The 22,477-nt window shown below is 49.6% G+C and overlaps 1 protein-coding gene across 2 annotated transcripts in view; it reads right to left on the reverse strand.

Moving 5' to 3' along the window:
- Positions 6,362 to 22,477, reverse strand: part of TRPV3 (transient receptor potential cation channel subfamily V member 3) — a 32,820-nt gene continuing 16,704 nt past the window's right edge. The window contains exons 8-18 of one of the 2 annotated variants that reach the window (XM_013981215.2): positions 21,428 to 21,708; positions 19,296 to 19,436; positions 17,868 to 18,026; positions 16,814 to 16,915; positions 15,693 to 15,766; positions 13,089 to 13,254; positions 11,685 to 11,751; positions 10,200 to 10,474; positions 8,837 to 8,949; positions 7,309 to 7,388; positions 6,362 to 7,079 (exon numbers count right to left, since the gene is read on the reverse strand). In XM_013981215.2, the coding sequence (XP_013836669.2) occupies positions 6,985 to 7,079; positions 7,309 to 7,388; positions 8,837 to 8,949; positions 10,200 to 10,474; positions 11,685 to 11,751; positions 13,089 to 13,254; positions 15,693 to 15,766; positions 16,814 to 16,915; positions 17,868 to 18,026; positions 19,296 to 19,436; positions 21,428 to 21,708 (1,553 nt within the window). In that variant the 3' untranslated portion in view covers positions 6,362 to 6,984. Of the gene's footprint in view, positions 7,080 to 7,308; positions 7,389 to 8,836; positions 8,950 to 10,199; positions 10,475 to 11,684; positions 11,752 to 13,088; positions 13,255 to 15,692; positions 15,767 to 16,813; positions 16,916 to 17,867; positions 18,027 to 19,259; positions 19,437 to 21,427; positions 21,709 to 22,477 lie in introns of both variants that reach the window. The other variant, XM_005669116.3, reaches the window with a different exon arrangement.

The following is a 22,477-nucleotide window of genomic DNA, read 5'->3' on the forward strand; positions in this document are numbered from 1 at the left end:
CATGCAGCTGTCGAGGTTTCACAGCAATACTTGCTGAATAGACTTTCTTTTCGCATTTAATGTTCTTGCCTCCTTTGTCAAAGATTAGTTGACCGTAGGTATCTGGGTTTATTTCTGAGTTCTCTATTCTGAGTTCTATTGGTCTGTCTGTCTGTTTTAGTACCAGTACCACACTGTCTTGATGACTGTGGCTTTGTAATATTGCCTGAAGTCTGGGAGAGTTATGCGTCCTGCTTGGTTTTTGTTGCTCAGAATTGCTTTGGCAATCCTGGGTCTTTTGTGGTTCCATATTAATTTTTGGATTGTTTGTTCTAGCTCTGGGGAAAATGTCGTGGGTACTTGATGGGGATTGCATTGAATCTGTAGATTGCTTTGGGTAGTGTGGCCATGAAAATGCCTTAAGAAATTCCTGGAGTTCCTGTCATGGCTCAGTGGAAGCAAATCTGACTAGTATCCATTGAGGATGTAGGTTCCATCCCTGGCCTTCCTCAGTGAGCTAAGGATCCAGCGTTGCAGTGAGTTGTGGCATAGGCTGCAGACGTCATGGCTCGGATGCTGTGCTGTGTTGCTGTGGCTCTGGTGTAGCCCAGTGGCTGCAGCTCCGATTCAAACCCTAGCCTGGGAGCCTCCATATGCTGCAGGAGCAGCCTAAGAAATGGCAAAAAAGACAAAAAAAAAAAAAAAAAAGGAATATTTCATCCCAAGATTCAGGCCCCAAGGAACTCATGTTTATGGTTTCAGATATATTTACCAAAATCATACTAGCATTATCTGCAACATATATATATGTCTACATATATAGTTTCATTCTTACAGAGCAAATTCCATTAAGCCAATCTGTTTCCTATTCATTGTTCTATAGCACACAATTAAACTGTTTCTATACTTTACCAAAATGATTTTCGTTGGAATAAACTCCCTTCCTTCTGAATTAGGTAGTTAAGTTTGATGTATCCATTTTGTATATTACAAATTTTACCAAGCTTCCTTCTCCCACTGTGAATGTTCCTTTGTGTTCTGTGTCCAGGCTCAACTTTTGGGGGGTCAATTTTTTCCAGACACATATTTTAACAAAAACACTTTGTTCTTCCATCAATTTTAGTTAGTTACAAAATTCATAATGTGCAATTTAGGCCATTGTGGTTTTAGTTTTTGTATTGATTACTTCTATCAAGTGTAATTCTGACTCAGTTTCTTAAATTTTTTAACTGAAGTATAGTTTCTAATGTGTTAATTTCTGCTGTACAGCCAAGTGATTCAGTTATACACATATATATGTATAAATGATTCTTTTTTATGATCTTTCCATTATGGTTTATCACGAGATATTGAATATAGTTCTCTGTGCTATACAGTAGGACCTTGTGGTTTATCCGTTTTATATATAATAGTTGGCATCTGCTAACCCCAATCTCCCAGTCCATCCCTCACCCACCCCCTTCCCCCTTGGCAACCACAAGTCTGTCCTCTATGTCCCTGAGTCTGTTTCTGTTTCATTATGACTCAGTATTTATACTCTTTAGAGTTTCTAAAGAGTTGCTAGAGTTTCTTGAGTTAGATGTGATTTTTAAAAGTCTATAACATATTGCTGTGTGGCTTTAGCCACTTTCGGTTTTATTTTGATTATTTCCAATAGATTTAGTTTTCTCATTTTTTAAATGGGGATAATCACAATAATAGTGCCGTTCTCATGGAATTACCGTGAAGATTAAGTGGACTAATGCATGGAAGTACTTAGCACAGTGCCTAGCACACACAGAATAATAAATTATTCAAGTTCAAATTCCTAACACAAAAGGCCCTTTATGATCTGTCCCTCCCTCCCCACAACCTCACTAGACTTATTGGCCTTTAGGGCCTCTCTGTTCCAGTTGGCTACATATTGTTTTATTCCTATATGTCTTTACACAGACTGGCCCTTCCACTTGGAATTTTCTCCCTTCCCTTCCCTTTATCCATCCTCAGATGTACCAAGTTCCCTACTATCTTGGCCCATGTTGTTCCTTCGTATTGAAACCCTATTTCACCACCACCCCCAGCACCTTTACCTGGATGACACTTATTCTTAAATGTGACTCAGGCTGAGCTACAATACTCTGTTATACAAGTTTGTTGACACTCCTGGACTAGCACGTACCAGTACACTTCAGAGAATCTGGATCCTTGGCCCAGAGAAAAGCACTGTGCCCTTTACCTGTTATTCCATCTCTCTCCAAGTCTCAATTTCCCCATCTATTAAATGGAGATATAATAGTCATCAAACCATCTACAAAACTGTGTGTTAATTTAATCAGTATGAATAAAAGAGCTTTATAAATAGGGAATCATACAATCTTAAAAGCTAAAAAAATGCAAAATGCCTTTTGGTGGGTAATTTTTTACAATATCAAAAGCCATAAAACTCTTCGTCCTCGATGACCGAGGCATCCCACCCCCAGAATATATCCTGTGACAGGGTTTCCACCATTTCTCTATCAGTCTACCCAGAATGTCTCCATGGATGGCACCTTCCTAGATTATAGGCTGAAGCCTGTTTAAGTTGGGATGTGGATTTTATACAAGTCCCATTTCCTCGCCACTCGGGAAGACATATCCCATTGAGGGATGTTATTCTGGGAATTATTTGGATTATGTAAATAACTGACAAAATGTAGCATATCACTGACTAACAAATTGTTTGCAAGCTCTGCAGCCCCTCAGTACATAGCGGCATTTTGGCATTCAAGTTGAGAATTGCCATTCTTTCGAAATAACTCAAAAGAGTGAAAAATCCATGTACATGTATGTTGGGCAATAATGATGGTAATAGCAGCTCTTTCTACCCATCCCTTCCTGACTCCTTATAAAGGTCCTGGAGATAGACAGGAGGGATTTATACTTCCTGGTCTCCAAGTGGAGCCACAGTTTTATATCCCTTGACTGTAAGTTGGAGAGTTCCCTTGTGAATCAGTGGGTTAAGGATCCAGCACAGTCACTGCTGCAGCTCTGGTTGCAGCTGTGGGACAGGTTCCATCCCTGCCCCAGGAACATTTGCATGCCACAGGTGTGGCCAAGAAAGAGAAAGTAAGTTGAGAGCCAGCAAGCGTGATGGATGGACCCCTTGTTCATGGTCATATGGCCTGAACCTATAACATTTTCAGACTCTGATTCCTTGAGCACGTCACTTCAGATCTCTAGGTCTCCTTTTACTCACATTGCTTCCAGAGTGGTTGAGTGGTTCACAAGTGGTGCTGGACATGACACACTTTGAAATGTAAACACTGCACAAAGGCAGCATGTCCTAGCGTGCTGACTCTGTCCCTGAGCTGGAACTGGTAATAATGCTTTCACTCTCAAAAGCGGCCTTCCCTTTATCCATTCGTGTTAAGCAACACCCGAGAGTGTCTAGTCAGTCTTCAAAGTGGCACACCTAAGACAAGGATAAAACACGATCATAACAAGGCAAAATAAATATTTATTAGAAATCATAAAAGCATGTCTGCAATGGCACTACAATGTTCTTACTACATTTATGACTTCTTTCTCAAACACAGACCCTCACACACACAAAACACTAAGAACAAGTATGTAAATTGGAATTTGCAAGGATCAGGTACATTCACTGAGAACAAGGTGACAATTCTATGTTCGGGACCAAGATCACAGTAAAAACATGTATATCAACGCAGAGATCAAGTACGGTTTACAGGCCCAGATGACGACCCAGCTACCGGGGCCCTGCCCAGAGCAAAAGGACAGGGTTTGCAAGGCCTTGAGGAAGGAAAGGAAGGTCAGTAACACCGGGCTCTTGGGCAGGAGCCTTCCAAGAGCTTAGTGACTTCACAGTACAGCCTTGAACTCCTTCTCCCACAGCCCAGGGAGGAAGGCAAGCACCATTTGTATTCCAAACAGATATATCACATAATGTCTAGATTCATGTGGTCTTCCTGAGGCAGAGTTTAGCTACAGGAAAATTTCCAGCCAAAACTGTAATCTGAGCGTGGGAGATTTCATCCCTGGAAAACACTTTCCCCTTAAAATACTGAAATGTGAATTATTTAAGATGTCCTGATACACCCATGGATTCAGTATGGCACGGTGTGTGTATGCGGGGGGCGGGGGGGGATGGTTTCCTGCACACCTGTGTGCACACACTCAAATTTTATTTTATTTTATTTATTTATTTATTGTCTTTTTGACATTTTCTTGGGCCGCTCCCATGGCATATGGAGGTTCCCAGGCTAGGGGTCGAATCAGAGCTGTAGCCGCCGGCCTACACCAGAGCCACAGCAACGCGGGATCCGAGCCATGTCTGCGACCTATACCACAGCTCACGGCAATGCTGGATCCTTAACCCACTGAGCAAGGGCAGGGATCGAACCCGCAACCTCATGGTTCCTAGTTGGATTCGTTAACCACTGAGTCATGACGGGAACTCCCACACTTGAATTTTAAACCTGTCATAGGGACAATATAGATTGCTAACATGAGTCATCTGAGCAAAAATCCCTAGCCTCCTAACTTCTGCTAGCCACAAAGGGAGACTCAAATTTGCCAATCACTGTGCTTAAAAAAAAAAGTCCTGCAGAATCTGTGGTCCAGAGCCAGAATACTCCAGCTTTGACAGCTCTGATACAACCTCCTGCGTGACTTCAAACAAGACTTGGAGCTTTTGTCTCCAGGTATAAAATAAGAGAACTTGGTCCCTTAAAACCAGTGCTCTTTGACTCACTGCTTTCCTTGATAAACCTACCTAGGCTGAGACCATCTAGGCTGAGAGCCTCTGGGGAATGCCACTGTTAGGAAGACAATCCAGTACAGAAAATGGTCCTGCCAACAAATGCCATCCAGATCCATAGACAGCAGGTCTCCATATGTGTAAGAAGACAAAGATCCAGTTATTGATTCCTGTCTGTCTAACCTCCCAGCTTTTGTTCAAGTGGGAAATGGAGAGCCACACAGCTTTATCCATTCACATCCGAAACAAAATAATTCTGAATTCCCAGCTCCACAGTGCTATGGACCAAACAGCTGCCTTCAAACCAAGACAGATGTTCCAGATAAATGCAGGTAGGTAGCTCCAGATATGAGATGCTCATCTCCAGAGTGAAAGGACCTTCAAGTTCAACTGATTGTGACCTTTGACACAATCCCTAATATGTGCTCGACCAGCTTCTGCTTCAGCTTCCCCAATATCTCAAGCAGCTGCTGGCCTATACTGAACCAAAATCTTTCTCCCTGAAATTCCCAACTTTTGGCACTAGTTCTGCCCACATGTAACACACCTGCTCCTCCTGCCTCCGTGACAATCCCCCCAAATCCTCCCTTCTCCAGAGAGCGTGCCTAGCCCTCTCCTCCCCTGCTCACACGTGAGCTTGGTCTGACCACTACAATGCAGAGCACTTGGCTCCCTGGGTCAGCTGGGAGCACAGGGGCTGCTGCAGATTGCACCTTTCTAAGGCTGCATCCTCCACCTCCCTGGCCCAGCCCATCGGGGGGCACAAAGGCCAAGTTTCTACCCCTCCAGGTGAGCTGGTGAACAATGCAGCCCAGAACAGAGAAATGGGCCAAGAGTGAACTGCTCGACCCATACTCCTTAGTCTGCCTCAAGGCAGATTAACTAGCCAATAACCAAGCCATCTGAAAAAAAATGATTTCTGTGCCATTTAAAAATTACAATGCATGGTGGTTAATATCATTAGAATTCCATCTCAAAAATTCCCACATGAATCTTTTATCAGATATCCAAGGCAGGGTAGATTTTCTGTCTGTTAAAGCTCTAGTAACCTGGACTATTTCTTTACCTCTGCCCCCAAAGTGACTCTGTAATTTCAAGGGAAGAATGAGGATCTTAAAATCAGCCCCGATCTCAGCAAATGCTCCTTCCTCACACGCCTTCTCCTCTGCTTCAAAATTCACAGTTAACAAAAATACTTAATATCAGAGCATTTCAGGTATTTTGTTAAATTCTTCCAATGAGAAACACTGATATATGAGTAACCTCTGAGATTCAAGACCATATAAATAGAGCAGCTGCTATTTCTGTTTCAGATGAAGCCACGATCCCAGCTCAGAGGCATGCACGGTTGCTGAGCTGGGACAAGAAAAACAGCCAAGATCTTTCACCCAGATGGCAGGCAGGCCCTGCCTGGTGTGCCTTGTGTGGACTTTTCTCTGCATAACGAAAAGTTTTTGGTCCTTGCTCTGGCCACCCTGAGGCCAAGTATATAATACTTACATCCAACTCCAAATCCTAGAATCTGTTTCTCAGCTTTTAAAATTACATAAATCATACTTCATTGGAAGTAATTTTCCATCAACACTGAAAAGACCTTTCGCTATTGAAAAGAAAAACCCTGCGTTAATTATGCTACTTAAAACGTCTCTCAGTTAGAGACAGTTTGAACCTTGACATACCAAGGCTATTCATTCCAAGAATGCTTTCCGGCTCCCCAAGGTTCCAGAAGCTCTCATTCCCCCCTGACTCCAGGATATCCGGCTTAACTCAGTCCCCCGCACATTCTGGGATGGGATCAAGAGTCCCTGAAATTCAGGAGATCCCGTCACAGTAGGGGAGATGGTAGAATGTGTGGACTGAGGCTGGGGGCTGTCAAGATGTTGGCAAAAGAAAGACCCCCCCCCTCCCTGCTCCCTGGGCTCCTCAGGCCCCTGCCCTGCCACCATTTCTCCTAGCCACATGGACCGGCAGTTGGTGAACATAGGAACTTCACTCAGGATTCAGGGACTCCTGGAACCGCCCAGGCTCAGGACTGCTGGCTGTGGGTTTATACAAACTCTTGGCCGAATAACAAAACCCAAGGTGTTCCCCACTCAGAGAGACTGCCACCTGCCCCTCCATTCAACCACCGACTAGGCATGAGGGTGCTTTCCTCATCTCTGCGGGGGCAGCCAGGCTCCATCACTCTGCGAAGCCCTCTGCACCAAGTCCAGGACCCAGCCTGCAACCTCGGATGGCCCATACGCCCACAGCTCCAGGTCCTGCTTCTACACTGAAGTTTCTGGAAATTCTTCCATTTCATCAAATGCATTGAGGGTGGTTTTGCTGTTGCTCCTGGAGGAATCCTGGATTTTGTTGAAATCTGCTTAAAACAAAACAAAACACTATTTTACAAATATAGCACTCTGCAAGATGTGCCTCCAGGTTGAGAAGTTGAGAAGTTGTTCCAACTCAAGTTATAAAATGATAATGCTGGAAGGGATTGATTCCATTCTCGCATTTGGGGGCAAATCAGGGCCCTCAGACTTGGTTTGCCCGAGGTCACGTGGCCAGACAGGAGTGGGCATCACGCTTCCCAACAGCATCGGTACCTGTCCGTCTCCCGGGCCCCGGATCTTCGTTGAGGAAGGAGACGTGAGTTTTCCATTCAGTCCACTTCACCTCGTTGATCCTGTGAGTGTGAGAATCATTCTCACTACTTACCAACTACACCTCATTAAATGCAAACAAAGAGCACAGTGTTTGGGGTGTCCTCCACAGCTCCCCTTCGGTCTGTTCCAAGGATCAGGAGCACTCCTGCTCCTCTTGGTCACACCAGTGTTGTTAGGGTTTGACACCTGCCTGAGTCCCCATTTTCCTAGGCCTCCAGCATCAGCCTCCTCCCGGGGTGTGGGACCCAGAAGATCAGAGAGGTATAAAGGGGCATCTCTAGCTAGCGGTGGCTGTGCCCAACTCAGGAGAGGCAGACCCAGGGGAGGGAGGGAGGGAGGGAAGGCAGGAGGGAGAAGAGGAGGCCTGGGCTGAGATGTGAGGGCCTGAGGATTAAATTTGTCCAAGTTCAGTTCCAGCTGAGGCTGCACTAAAGGAAGATGGTTAGTAGGGTTCAGACCCCCAAAGGGTGAACAGTGTAACCCATCTCTTTCCATCTCTTCAGTGTCCCCGCTTAGTCCTTTACCTTATTCAGCCAGCCTTTTATTGGTTTATCTCATGTCAACCTCAGCATCTTCTCCCACCCTATGTCATATGCCAGCAATGTCTTTCCTGTCCTTAAGAATACGTGAAAACATTTCATGGCTGTTCCCACTGTGCTTTGGCTGCCAGACCAGCCCATGTGTGTGTAGCAGTCCACCCTACGTCTAGCCCAGCCAGCATGAGAAATGGATAAAAAGGCCATGGGCGGCATCTGCAGACAGAATAGCCTGAAACAGCCTGAGAGAGCTGCTTTCAGGTGTTGGATTGTAACTGGAGACCATGATTTGCTGAAGTTCACATTCAGAGACCATCTCCAAAGTGAAGGTGTTGAAATTAAAGATATTTGTTAGGGTAACAATCATAGTCAAAATGATGGCTCCTGGGGGGTGGGAGTTTCATTCAGAGAAATAAGTTAAGGTGTAATTATACTCCCAGGTGGGCTGCAGGGTCAGGCGGTCAGACAGAGGGCAGGAAAAGGTGGACCCATCAAAAAAGACGGTCAGGGCACATGCAGGTACTTTTCAAAAACCAAGAAACTTGACATCTGTCGAAAGCAGCTGTCTCGCTTTCCATTTGCTCGTGACAAAATGTGCCTCTGGTCCCATGTCACATGAACCCGTGCAGGGTAGACACAAGGACAAACAGTGCCAGGCTGGCGAATCTCTTCTAAGCCAGACACTGGGAAGAAAGCGGCCATGGAGACAGCTTCAAAGGGGCAGAGTCTCTCCCAGCTCCTTTCTGAGGCTCCGGAAGCCTGTCCCAGGGCCAAAGACCCCGAAAAAGCAAATTCCATCTTCTGAGGAGGCAGAGCAGACCATGGTCCTGGTCTGGCAAGCAAATGGCAGCACCATTTTGCTACCATTCACCAACTCATCTCTCTTCGCCCACCCAAAGAGCACCACCAAAGGGCCCTTCGCCCTTCGTTACCGCAGACACAGTCGGAAATCTTCCTCGGCCACTTTGCACAGCTCTCCCATCCGGAACCTGCTCCTCAGCCATTCTGGTAACATTTTCTCAAACTCCAAGATCGTCCTGGCTCTCTGGGGACATAAACAAGCTTGAGTGTGTCGCTGAGTCGTCAGCCCAGGAGCATAGCTCCATGTGAGTGTGGATGCGCCCACATCCGTGCACACACACCACCAAATAGCCCACTCTACCCACAGGGAATGCTTAACGCATAGATCCAGCTTTCAAAAATGAAAACCCAGTAAGTTTGGGAAAGGTGTTCAAATTGTTTTAAAAATCACATTAGGAGTTCCTGTCGTGGCTCAGCAGAAACAAATCTAACTAGTATCCACAAGGACGCAGGTTGAATCCCTGGCCTCGCTCAGTGGGTTAAGGATCTGGCATTGCTGTGAGTTGTGGTAAAAGTTGCAGACATGGCTCGGATCCTGTGTTGCTGTGGCTGTGGTATAGGCTGGCGGCTACAGCTCCAATTCAACCCCTAGCCTGGGAACCTCCATGTACCATGGGTACAGCCCTAAATAGACCAAAAAAAAAAAAAAATTCACATTAAAAATAAATGTTTCTGGAAGTCCAGGAGCTTTCTAACTGAAAATATTAGGACCCTGGATCCCAGGAGGGGGAGGGAGATTCAGACAGCGTGCAGTCCTATCCCAATCTCGGGCTTGGCATCCCCTATGCAATTTTCCTGGGAATAATTTTTCCAGTTTCTCCTGAATATTATCAACAATCCAACTGAGAGGGCCCTAATAATTAGTAACTTCCTTGTATCACATCAAAGTTTTGCTGCATCTTTGCCCCATAATCGTCCTGTCTGCCTTCTGAGGCCACAGAAGGAAGTAGCTCTGCAGATATCTGAAGAAACTCTCCACCTTCTTCAATCCAGTTCCAACACCATTTCTTGTGAGGCATGATCGCCAGTTCTCTCCCAAATCTGGTCACTACCTTTGAACTATCCTGTGGGTTGATGTCCTCCGTGTACAAGGCCCACAGCATGTGAGGAGTAGTGAAGAAGAGCAGAGCTGTCACCTCCACTGCTTCATACTCTATGCTCCTCTTAATACAACCCGAGGCCACACTTCAGCATCCGCATATCACACCACTGACTCTGAGCAGAAGGCACCCATAAGCCTGGGTTCTTCTCATGCATGTTATTGTCAAGCACACTCTCTAGAGCCTTTGTTCCAGGAACCCAGCTTCCTCAAACCTGGCCAACCACAGAGAGCTTACGCAGATTCCCAGGCCCCAACCCAGAGCCACTGGTGCCATGTGCTGAACCACCGAGCCCCTGGGAAGGCCCCGGCGGAAGGGTTTCTGCCAAGCTCACCTGGAGGCGCCAGATGCGCTCACTCTCCTTGGAGACGTCCTCCACGGTCTCTCCCATCAGGGCAATGAGCATGTTGAGGAGAAGGACGAAGGTGAGGATGACGTAGGTGATAAGCAGGAACAGGAAGAGAATGGGGTACTTGGAGTTCTGCTGGATGTTCAGGTCACCCAGGCCTATGGTGAGCTTGAAGAGTTCCAGCACCGCATCACTGAAGCTGCCGTAGGAGGTGCAGTCCTTATTGTCCTTAGAACACTTCTCAATCAGAGAGGCCAGGGCTGGGAGGACATAACACAGGCTCTCTGGTTAATTATCTGACAAGCTCATGCATACTTGCACGTACACACATGCCCCCCACACACATACTGCCGGCCTGCTGCCTCCTCTCTAGCCATTTAAATTCCATCTCACTCAAATCCTCCAGAAGCCTCATCAGGCTGGTGTCTGCCTTGACCTCCTACAGAAAGCCCTTCCTGCCTAGCAAAGCCCCAACTCTTCTCTCCCTTCTCTGCCCCTTGATCAGCCCTTGATCACTCCTGGGCTTGCAGAATTGCAAAGTATAATCTATGTGTATCCCTGGCTCCCCAACAAGTTTTGAACTCCCAGCTTCCTGTAGTCCAAGTTGTCTCCCCCGAGACAGGGAAGTCCTGAGTCTCTTCCTGAGGCTCTGTGGCAAGATCTCTGGTCAAGGTCTGGGGCTCTTTCTTCTCTTCTTTCCAGTGCACTACAGCTCACTGCTCAAGGGACAGATGAATGAGTGATCAAAATAATGAGCAAATGGATGGAAGAATAAACAAGCTAGGGAAGGAGCAAATAAATCAGCAAACTGTGACCCAGAAGAGGTACCAGACAGATGGGAACAGCTGCCTGACTTCAAATGCCAATGATGACTGGGGGAAAAAAAAAACTGGCATGGGAAAACAAAAACATGTCTCTTAAGGCAGAGGTTAGAAATAAAATCAGGTTGTGCTATTCCCTCTGTTGCAAATGAGGAGGTTTTTAAGAGGGGTTCTCCATCCCTGGTAGCCAGCAGACCAGAAGCTCCTAAGAGATAGATCTGCAGCAAACTGTGACAGTACCCTGACGTCAAGGACCCCTGGAGACTACCTTGCCACATTACTTTATCAATCAAACTTCTGCCAACTTTAGCTTCCCCATCTGTAAAATGGGGCTGAAAACACCCGTCAAACCTATCCAAGGCTGTGAGGGCCACATAAGATGATGGATGTAAAGGTGGGAGGCATAGCACACGGCGTGGATGGATAAAAGGGACCAGTTCAAATCGTGGAGTCTCTAAGCCTCGGTTCCCTTATGACCAGGGATGATGATGATTCCCTCTGGGTCAAGATGTTAAGAGAAGTAAAAAGATGATGGTTGGGAAACGCGAAGCACAGTATGCGTTCACTGGTGGCCAACAGAATTGCTGCCGAGGCTCCTGTGTGCTTTTTGACATCGGTATAAGGTTAGTATCATTTGTAAGTCCATTACCTACTCCAAATCCAAGCAAGAACACGATATATACAAACAGGAATTTCAGAACATCATGCAAAATGACCTACAAAGAAAGAAACATGATTCAAGGGTCAGGTTTGAGCACATTTTCACTGGACACTGATCTGACCGCTTCCCACCCTCTTCCAGGTTCACACCCTGACCACGTCCTCACTGGGGCCACTCTCCTGTGCCCCAGGCCCGATCCTCCTGTTGCTCCCTCTACGGCTCAGCCCTGGGCCCACCTCCCCAGGAAAGACTTGTCTTCTGTTCCTGTTCTCCGCCCTCCTCCGTCCTAGAACACAGTCTGTCTCTGTCCCTGCTGATGCAGGCTGTACACCAGCACCCTTCCTAGAGAATCTTACATCTGGAATCCTCACACTTCCTGGGGGCTGTGGTGTGCTGGAGCCAGCTGGTACCAGCTCACAAGAGCTGATTGTCACACTCATGAATTTTCTGAGCTGGTTGTCAAACGCAGCCATGTCTAAGAATTACATTATGTAAACTTATCGTTAAATAAATGACACTAGAAACAAAGAGAATAAATATTCAAAACTCACCACTTCCTAATGACTTGGCTACATTTTACAATTATCTAGACTTTTAAGGTTATTTACAGCTATCATAGCCATGCAGTAGAAAAAGCAATAATAACGTGTGAATGTGCACCCCTTCCCAATTCGGTATTCAGGGATGTCAGGCTGGGAGCTGGAAATCATGGTGTGAATATTTACACCATGGAAATTGGTTAAGTGCTGCAAATCAGAGATTGCTGACTGTCTAGAGCTAGACTTAGGACCGTGATGGATAAAAATGTCAAGGCAGATTCAATTTTACGTCTTATCTTTAGCTGTTCCATTGTGAAGAGCATGAAAACATTAAGGAAATGTTTTTCTAGTATTTGAAACCTCTTATCCAGGTCAGCAAACATTGCTCAACATCACTGACAACAAGTGCAGTTCCAACATAAGTCTTCACTGTTTTCCTTTCATCTCACTCCTTAAAGCCAAGGAAAGCATCAAGCAACATTTATGTTGGCAGAAACCTCACTTGTCAATTGCAACCATGGGTTAGCCACAGAGATGAGAGTTCACCCAAAATTATTCTGTAAGACTCAACCAGCCATGTGGAAGTCACAGCAAAAAGCATTGCATATTTTATTATTATTTGTAATTTGCATGGTACACATTTTTATATGGTAAACATATCTAAAAACTTATCTGTGTGCATATATATATACATATATATATATCCCCCCATCCCAGAGAGCCTGACCAAAGGCCTAGGGAGATCATGGCATTTGGGAGAAAGAGCCGTGGCCTGTCCCTTGGGCAAGCCTCATTTCCTCCCCATCTGAGGGTCCTCCCCGCCCACCTCTGATGTTCAGCAGCCCCAACGCACCTTCTGGATCATGACGCTGTACATGCCCATGGACTGGAACCCCCGCGTGTAGTAGAGCATGTTCGCCCAGCCCAGGGCCATAGCCAGCACGAGGCAGGCGAGGTACTCTTTGTAGGCAAACAAGTACAAGAAGACAGACAGTATCACAAGCACAGCTTGGACAAAACTGTTCAGGAGACACAGGAGACAAGGGCCTTACTTCCTTCTCCTCAGCATCAGGGCAGAGAGAACCAAATCCCCCAACATCCCTTAAACGGTTACCCTGGGTGGCTGGCGCGAAGCAGACCAGCCCCAGATCTGCTTGACCACATCTAAAATCCAGCCTTGCCGACTGCACTGCCAGATGCAAGTCGGGGCCAGCGGTAGGCGGACTGAAGTTGACAAGGACTTTTTAAAGACACAGATCCCTGGGGCCAAAAGATGCTGGTTCAGAAGGCCCAGAGTGCCTCCCAGGAGGCTGTATGTTCTTTAAATCACCCGCGTGACTTCTGAATGTCACCGACTGGGGTAGACTGAAGGGTGCAGTGAAGGACTGCAGTTTTAACCAAAATGACAAACGCCGACAATGTCTTATACGCAAAAGCCAATCATAACAAAAGTCTCCCATAACCAACTTTTTTAAATCTTTTTTTTAAAAAACTACAATATATGCTGTACAATCGACATGCTAAAAGGAGACTGGCTGCACAACTACATCAATGTACTTCACAGTACCGAATTGTGGCTCAGGAGGTTAAGAATCTGACCAGTATCCATGAAGATGCGGGTTCAATCCCTGACCTCGCTCAGTCGGTTAAGGATCCAGCGTTGCCGCAAGCCATGGCATAGGTCGCAGATGCAGCTTGGAGTTGGCATTGCTGTGGCTGTGGCACAGCCAGCAGTTGCAGCTCTAATTCAATGCCTTGCCTGGGAACTTCCATATGCCACAGGTGAGGCCCTAAAAAGAAAAGAAAGAAAGAAAACAATACTGAAGTGTACAGAAAAAATGGTTAAGACGGTTTGACTTCTCTATTATGTGTATTATACTACAGTTTAAAATTTTAAAGGGCAGTTTAATTTATACCAAACATACACAATCAAAATCTACTCCTAAACAGTATGTAACGCCATCAGTTAGGCAGACATCCAGATAGAAACTCTTGCTTATGACATCAGGCAGTCTCTGCAATCATAAAATATCTAACTAGTTAAAGTTAGGACACAGGAGTTCCTGTCATGGCGCAGTGGTTAACGAATCCGACTAGGAACCATGAGGTTGCGGGTTCGATCCCTGGCCTCGCTCAGTGGGTTAAGGATCCGGCATTGCCGTGAGCTGTGGTGTAGGTCGCAGATGTGGCTCAGATCCCACATTGCTGGGGCTCTGGTATAGGCCAGCAGCTACAGCTCTGATTACACCCCTAGCCTGGGAACTCCCATATGCCATGGGTGCAGCCCTGGAAAAGACAAAAAAAAAAAAAGAGTTAGGACACAGGCAACCCTGATTGTCTTGTGCAGTCAAAAGCAAATGTTGGGGGTGATTGGTGCATTTGGGGCTGAAATGAGGAAGCATGTTTATATTTTCCTCTACACTAACAAAACGAGTAAAAAGCAGAGGAGCAGGACAAGGCATCGGTGCCTGTTGTCTGTACCAAAGCCAGTGGCTATACAAACAGATTGTTCTCTGGAATCATCAGACTTTCTCAAAGGTGACAGGCTCACACATGACTTGCATCAGGAGCAGTGCTGCACCTGGCCTGTCCATTCACTGCTGTTTCTGGGCCCCTCACCTGCCCACAGGGATGGAGAACTTGGTTTGTGCTGCTAGAAGGCAGGTATATACTTAACAAAACACCCATTAATAGGCAGTAGGAAATATTAGACCAAAATTCAAGTTCCTACAGACCCAGCCTCCCAAATGCACATAAGAGGGATTGTGATGGGGTCTACAGAGCCACGGAGACCAATATGATTCATCCCAATCACAGATTCTGTTCCATTCACATGGCCTCCTTTTCTTTAGAGACAGGGGTCATGTAATCCTCTGATGTCAGCTGCACATGACCTCATTCAGAGAAGCTGCTGACCTTGGCTTTCTGGCTGGGGCCTAGGATAGTTTATCCTGCACCGGCCTGGGGTGCAGATGACGGGGGAACAGGGCTGGCTTTGACATGACCCAAGCTCCCCGTGACTGTGTGACTCACTTCCCTGTTCTGAGTCTCCATTTTCATGCTTACAGATGAGAATCAGTGTTTTCTCAAGTACCTTCCAGCCCTGATCTGCCACAGTCAAGACAGCAGCTGGGAGGAACTGGCTGGGACCGTCCCTTCATAAAAAACTAAACAGGACAGCTAAGCCTCTCCACACCTTCTCCGTGCCACCTGCAGGACGGAGTCAGTCCCTGCAACCAGATGGTGGGCACTCACCTGGCATTTTCTGGTCCTCTCCATGGGCATCTATGTGCCTGTCTTAGCAGAAGGGAGAAAGGAGATCCTGGCAATGTGACTTGGCAGAATGATTGGGACAGGGCAACATGGTAGGATGGCCATTGCAGAGGGACACAGCAGCCATCAGATAGGACTTTAGCCCTACCTGGGAGGTGGTGACCAAGGGGACAGACCTACTTACAAGACAAAGTGAAACCAGGCGTCAGAGAGGATGGACTGCAGATCTGAGGGTCTCAGCAGGAAGATCGCGATGCCCTGAGGCCAGAAAGGAAAGAAAAGCTGCCCTCTCTTCATGCCTCTCACTGGAGGCTCTGGGGGTGGAGGCGTTTCTCTAGAACTGCGACTCAGGGAGTAGGGAGTATGCAAGGGTTCGGCCAAAACCCAGGTGAGGGACCTGGAAGGGGACTTGTGCCTGGGGGACAGAGGCAACCCCAGGATCAGAGTCAATGCTCCCCCTAATCTTCTTACATCTTTTAACCTCACTTCATCCTCACCCCAGAACCTACAAAGCAGCACAATCATACGACTACCTGCCAGCACCCAAATATGGTCTTGCTTTCCAGCCTCTGAGCCTTTGTTCATGCTGTTCCCCACACCTATCCTATAATACCTTCTCCACAGTCCAACCTCATGCCAACCCTGCCCTACCAGAGTAAGTGCCATCTCTCTGCCTTCAAGCCTTCCTTGCTGCCCCCCTGTCATCTCCCTTCTCAGATCTGAGCCCAACATCAGGCCCTTTCACAGTGTATCTTCATGTCTAGATGTTTGTATCCATCTGAAATCCCCTACCAGACTATGAGCTCAAAGAGGGCAAACCCCCTCAACCCAATCACCCTCCCCAGGACCCCACATATAGAAGGCATTCAGAATACACTTGTCGATTCATTGGTTGGATGGGTGAATGGATCAACTGATTGACAAACAGATGGAAAGATGGGTGGATAAAGACAGAAGGACTGCGGGTAAGGATGTGAGGGTGTTTGAATGGATGAATGAGCAGCCAGGCTGATGAGAGAGGGCAGGTGATTGGATGGGTGGATGGAGGGGAGGGGAAGACGGGTCACTGAGGGGCTGGGAAGAGAGATAAAAAGCAGATAGAGGGACAAATGGGTGGAGGGATGGAGGGATGAAGTAGGTAGGATAAGCCTGCTTATTTATTTATTTCCATTTTGTAATTAAATGTAAATCTAAAGGTTAGAAAGCGTGTGTCTCCCCGGAGGTCCCCCCGCGGCAGTAGCAGAGCTTGCTGTCAGCGCACCTGTCTCTCAGGCCCCATCTGGGAGGGCTTGGTGACACACTCACCTCTTTCACAGAAATGCACATGGCCCAGATGAGCACAAACATCCGTCCTAGGAGCTGCAGCCACCCCATTTTGTGCGTGAGGGCCAAGGGGTGCGGCAGGGCCTGAGGAGGAAGGGAGAGGAATGGATGGGCGGGGTGAGGAGGGAGGAAGCAGGGGTCTCACCAGCTCTTGGGGGGGAACAATGTATGCACACACGCTGAACCCTCGAGCTGGGCCAGAGGCTGGCACAAAGCCTGACCTCCGTACAGAATCAGAGAAGGAATGGCAGCCCCCAGCCCCTGCCTTCCCCTCCCACAGTGGGAACCCAGAATTCTACAGCAAAAAGCATGATTCAACCTGTGCTAACCACTCCTCACACCTCATGTCATTGTCAACTCCAGACACTCCCAGAGCCCCACAACACAGTTAAAGCTGAGATTCTTTTTTTTTTTTAATTTTTTTCTTTTTAGGGTCACGCCTGTGGCTTATGGAAGTTCCCAGGCTAAGGGTTGAAGCAGAGCTGCAGCTGCTGGCCACAATCTCAGCCACAGCCACGGCGCAGCTTGCAGCAACGCAGGATTCTTAACACACTGAGCAAGGCCACGCATCCTCATGGACGCTAAGTCAGGTTCTTAACCCACTGAGCCACAGCAGGAACTCCTAAAGCTGAGACTCTGTGCCTTGGATCATGAATGGGAACCGAAGCCAGAGTGGGGGGAATGCTTCTCCAAGGGACCTCCCCGCCTCCCACGTCCTGTGGCCCTCATGGCAAAAACACCCAGTCAGCTCCAGATGGAGACAGGGAGCCTGAGCAGGGCCGGGGGTCCCCTGATCCTGCCTCCCTCCCCCAGCAGGGGTCAGCCGGGGGCTGAGCATCTGGGGCTCAGCTCAACCAAGCCCTGGAGATGCAACCATTCAGGGTCCAAGCCATCGTGAAACATGACAATCGAGGGACCCCATGCAAATCTCCTGGCCTCTCTGGGCCTCCGTATCCCCATCAGTACATTGGGGGGGGGGCCTCCAAGCTCCTGCAGCTATGACCACCCTGCCCCCCACCTCAAGGGGCCCGTGTACCTCCACCTCCCGGGGCCGGTAGTAAGAGACGAGGGTCAGGGTGATGTTGTAGAAGAAATAGAAGCAGAAGGACAGGAAGAACATGTACTTGGCAAACTTCTTCCACTTCATATGCAGCAGCGTGTGCAGGGGCTCCAGGGTCAGCATTTCATGCCGGTTCTGGGGGTACAACAGCACCAGTCACCACGGAGATGAAAGGGAGGGAGCGACCATTTTCAAAGGGCTCTTGGGAGTTGCCGTCATGGCGCAGTGGTTAACGAATCTGACTAGGAACCAGGAGGTTGTGAGTTTGATCCCTGGCCTTGCTCAGTGGGTTAAGGATCCAGCATTGCCATGAGCTGTGGTGAAGGTTGCAGACGCGGCTCAGATCCTGCGTTGCTGTGGCTCTGGCATAGGCCGCTGGTGGCTACAGCTCTGATTCGACCCCTAGCCTGGGAATCTCCATATGCCACGAGAGCAGCCCTAGAAAAGGCAAAAAGCCAAAAAGCCAAAAAAAAAAAAAAAAAAAGGCCCTCCTTTCAAAGGGAGCTGAGTCAGCACTGCCCCTGGCGGAAGGGGCCAATGAACTGGTTTGGCCGGAAATGTTGGGAGGGTCACTTCCAGCTCCTGAGGCTCAATTCCACTGCACCCAGACAGCAGCCAAATGCCACAGGAGCACAGATCTGATGCCTATGGGGGAGCGAAGGCTGGAAGAGGGGCCAGGGCCACAACCAGGGTTCTGGTCCCTCCTGTGCCCCTGTTCACTCTGTGACCCTAGGAAAACCCCTGACCCTCTCTGGGCTTTAGTCTCCGCATCTATAAAGCTGATCTCAATCCCTGCCATTCCAGCCAGGTTCCTGTGAGGGTCAAGGGAGACCCCAGGCAAGGCAGGCTCTAGGAAGCACGAGTCTTGGTAAAATGTGAAGCATGAAGATCCAGCTTGTTGTCTCACTTTCCACCAAGAGCCACAAACCTCCCACTGCGGATCCCCTCTCTTCCTCAGCTTCCCGGATCTCCCCTCCTTGCCTCCTCCAGAAAGCCCTCCCTGATTGCTCCTGCCATGCACTCTTCCCTGACCCTCGTTTGGGTTCAGGTTTGGGGAAGAGGGGATTCTCAGCCCAACCATCTAGAACCAATAGGAGGAGTCGGGGAGAAACAAGACGGAAACCAACACCCTCCCACCATGCCCCGCCCCCCGCCCAGGATTCTGGGGCCAGGAGATTCCCACCACAATGGCTGCTGAGATCAGGTGGCCCCAGCACTGGCCCCCACGCCCTGCCCACTGAGGCAAAGGAATGAGGGCTGAAGACACGTCCAGCTAGTAGCACGGGGTCTTCCCAGGCCCTCCTGAGCCCCTGGTCTGAGGCCCAGCCTGCCACCCCCGACCTTCCCCGGCCCACCCGGCAGACGCACGTCGATGTTGGTGTTATAGACAATGATTTCCAGCACCGAGTTTTCCGTCGTGGTGTCCACGTTGGTGAGGTCGTAGAGCGAGGAGGACACGGGCCCGTACGCCCAGTCGGTGAATTTCCTGGACAGGCTCCGGAGCCGCTTGTCCTTGATCTCACGACTGAGGATGTACTTGAGGATCTGGAGACAGGAAGACGAACAACCGTCAACCACTCGATGGGGCTTAGGGCCAACGCAGCTGGGCCCGCCCAAGGCAGACAGGTCCCCGGAGGGGACTCCCACTGGGATGGATGGAGCTTGTGAATACCAGAGACAAGAGGCTTGAAGGCCCTCGGCACACGCCAGAGAGCTGCACAGTCAGCTGGCGAATCCTTGCACCAGCTGGGGAGTCTGTTCAGGGAAGAATGCAGGCACTGACAATTTGGAGAAATAATCTCTGTTTGGCCTGGACTTGAAAAGAAGCTAGATGTTTTTCTAGCTTCCCCATGCTCCCCTCCATCCAGATCCTGCCAGTGGAGGTTCACTGCTCATGGCCAGAAGGGGTGACGCAAGACACCAACCTCTCAGGGAGGCCCATGGGGCCCACTCTCTAAGAGGTCGGTGAGCCTTGCTCTCTGCTGCATGTCAGGGTCACTAGGGAACGTTTGAAAATCTCACACCATCGACTAATTCAATCCAAATCTCTGGGGGTGGCACCCAGGCATTGGTGTCTTGTAAAGTTTCCCCCGGGCAGTTCCAAAGTGCAAGCAGGATGGAGAATTCACCACTTCCCCAAAGCTGAGCCCCGGGTGACCATAAGATGGGGGCAGAGCTTCCTGGGGCACCAACACAAGGTCCAGGAAGAAGGTCCTGTTGGGGAGAACAGTGTCAGAGTACTGACACTGGAGCTTCCATCTTCCACTGGAGTTTCCTTGCACGGGAGCCTTGTCTCGACAGCCCAGGCAGGGAGCTCCTAGAGACAGGGCTCGGCTCCCCTTCCTGGGCCCCAACCTAGAAGAGCCTCAGGACAGGGTCTGTGTCGCAAGCATGTGTCACTCCACTCCCAGCACAGTGGCCACCTTGGGCAGCATCCAGAAAGGTTTCCAAAGAAGACTGAACGGAGGAAAGAAGGGGCCAGCAAGGGTGCAGGTGCCTCCCCGACACTGGCCAGGGGTGGCGGGTATGGGGGGAGGCACATTCTCCTCTAGGGAACCAGGGGCCATGCTCCATGCAGGAAGCCATCTCCCCAGACACAGCACATGCCACAGCCATCCTTAGAGAAAGCTCCACTTGCAACCACAGTTTGCCTTTCCTCAAAGCCCCCAGGAAGCTGTGTCCTTGGGGTGGGCAGGAGATGGGCGAGGCAGGCACACAATTCCCCCTCTGTCAAAGCTGTTCTCCGAGTCCTCCTACTCCCACAGGAGAATGAAAAGGTCCCTTGTGGTCCCCAGCCCTGAGCACTGGGACAGGACCCAAGGCCCTCGGGGCACCGCCTCCTCCTCCAGTGGCCCTGAGGCTGGCATGACTGGGATTGCTCAATGGCTCCCCACCCACCCAGTGCCTTCCTGCAGCCTCCCCAGAGCTACGGTCCCCTCCCAGGGCTGGAGGCCTGGAGGCTGAGGAGCAGCTTTGCCAAGACCCCAACCCCCACCTGAGGCCTGACCTTGAATTTGAACCAAGCCATGGCTCCAGATCCTTTTACAGAGATGTGAGCCCATCCTAGCCGAGTTTCCACCGAGGCTCCCTTGTTAACTTGAGTTTCTTGGCCACATCACAAAGGACCACGAACAGCCACACACTCTACGGGGGACTTGGCTCAATGTTTCAACCTGATAGACAGGCTGGGGTCTCTCCAACATCGGGGAGCAGCAGCCCATGGGCTCTGGATCCAGAGCAGACGTCCTGGGACCCCTGTCCTCCTAAGAGGCAGCAAGTCCTGAGGGTTAGACGTTCAGCCTCAGTTCAGGTGCTTTGCCATCCATGCACGGATCCCCAGTCACCAACCATCTGTCACCGCAGCCTTAAGGCTCCCCTCCGCTGGCACAGGGGAGGGGGTTCCGGCACAGGAGATAGAAGCCATGTTAGGGCCTGAAGTCCGGCCTGTGCGTGGCTCTGTGCGGTTGGCCACCCAGAAGGGCCCCCAGGGGAGCCTGCCTCTCACCCTCCCTCCCTGCCCCCAAAGCCTGGCCCACCTCGGCCTTGCCCATCTTGGCGGCCAGCTGCAGGGGCGTGAGGCCGTCCTTGTTGCGCGTGGTCTCGAGGCCCCAGGTGCCGCTCCTCAGCAGGATCATGTCGTACACGCGTTTGACGAAGTCGTTCTGCGTCTTGAAGTCCTCGGCCACGGTCACCAGCGCATGCAGGATGTTGTTGCCCCGGGAGTCCTGCGAGGTGATGTCCGTCTGCTCGTGCTCCATCAGCAGCTGCACAATCTCAGGTTGGTTGGTGCAGGCGGCCAGGGCCAGGGGCGTCTCGCCTTGGGAAGGGGAACGCAAGGGCTCGGGTCTCCCATGGACCAGAGCAGGGACCCCCACGTCCTAGGACTGGGGCTTCTCTGGACCACCTCAGCAGGGGGTGGGAGACTGAAGCCAGATCGTGGCAAGGATGTCCTGGCTGGTCTCCCTGCTGCCACCCTGGCCCTCCAACCCTATCCTCAGTGCAGCAGCCAGACGGGTCCTGTTGACAAGGAAGGCTTACCTCACCCAGAAGAAAAGCTCACATTCCAAGGACAGCCCACAAGGCCCTACGTCTTCCGACATCATCGCCTCCTCTCCTCCTCACGGGCTCCCCTCCAGCCGCAAGGGCCTTTTCCTACCTCAGGGCCTTTCCCATAGCCAGGGAACGGCCATATGCCATAGGTGGTGGCAATTAAAAACAAACAAAAAAAAAACCCCTAGAACCATGCCTGGTGTACAAATAAATGTTTGCTGAGAAAAAGAGATGGCAGGTGACTCAGACATAGTCACACAGCAAAGTGGCGACAGAACCAAGACGACATCAGGTCTCCTGCTACTTCCCCCTCAGTCTCCCTCCTGTGCCCTCTCTTCATCCCATGTGATAAGGATCTGATGCCGGGCAATGGACTAAACCAGACCCCATCCTCAAGGCCACCCAGACCCATCTAGTCATGCTGATTAAAAAGCCACACAGGGAGTTCCCTGGGCAGCTCAGCAGGTTAAGAACCCCATCTGGTATTCACAAGGATGCGGGTTGGATCCCTGCCCTCACTCAAGGGGTTAAGGATC

The sequence above is a fragment of the Sus scrofa genome, chromosome 12, assembly GCF_000003025.6.
Source record: "Sus scrofa isolate TJ Tabasco breed Duroc chromosome 12, Sscrofa11.1, whole genome shotgun sequence".
NCBI lineage: Eukaryota > Metazoa > Chordata > Mammalia > Artiodactyla > Suidae > Sus > Sus scrofa.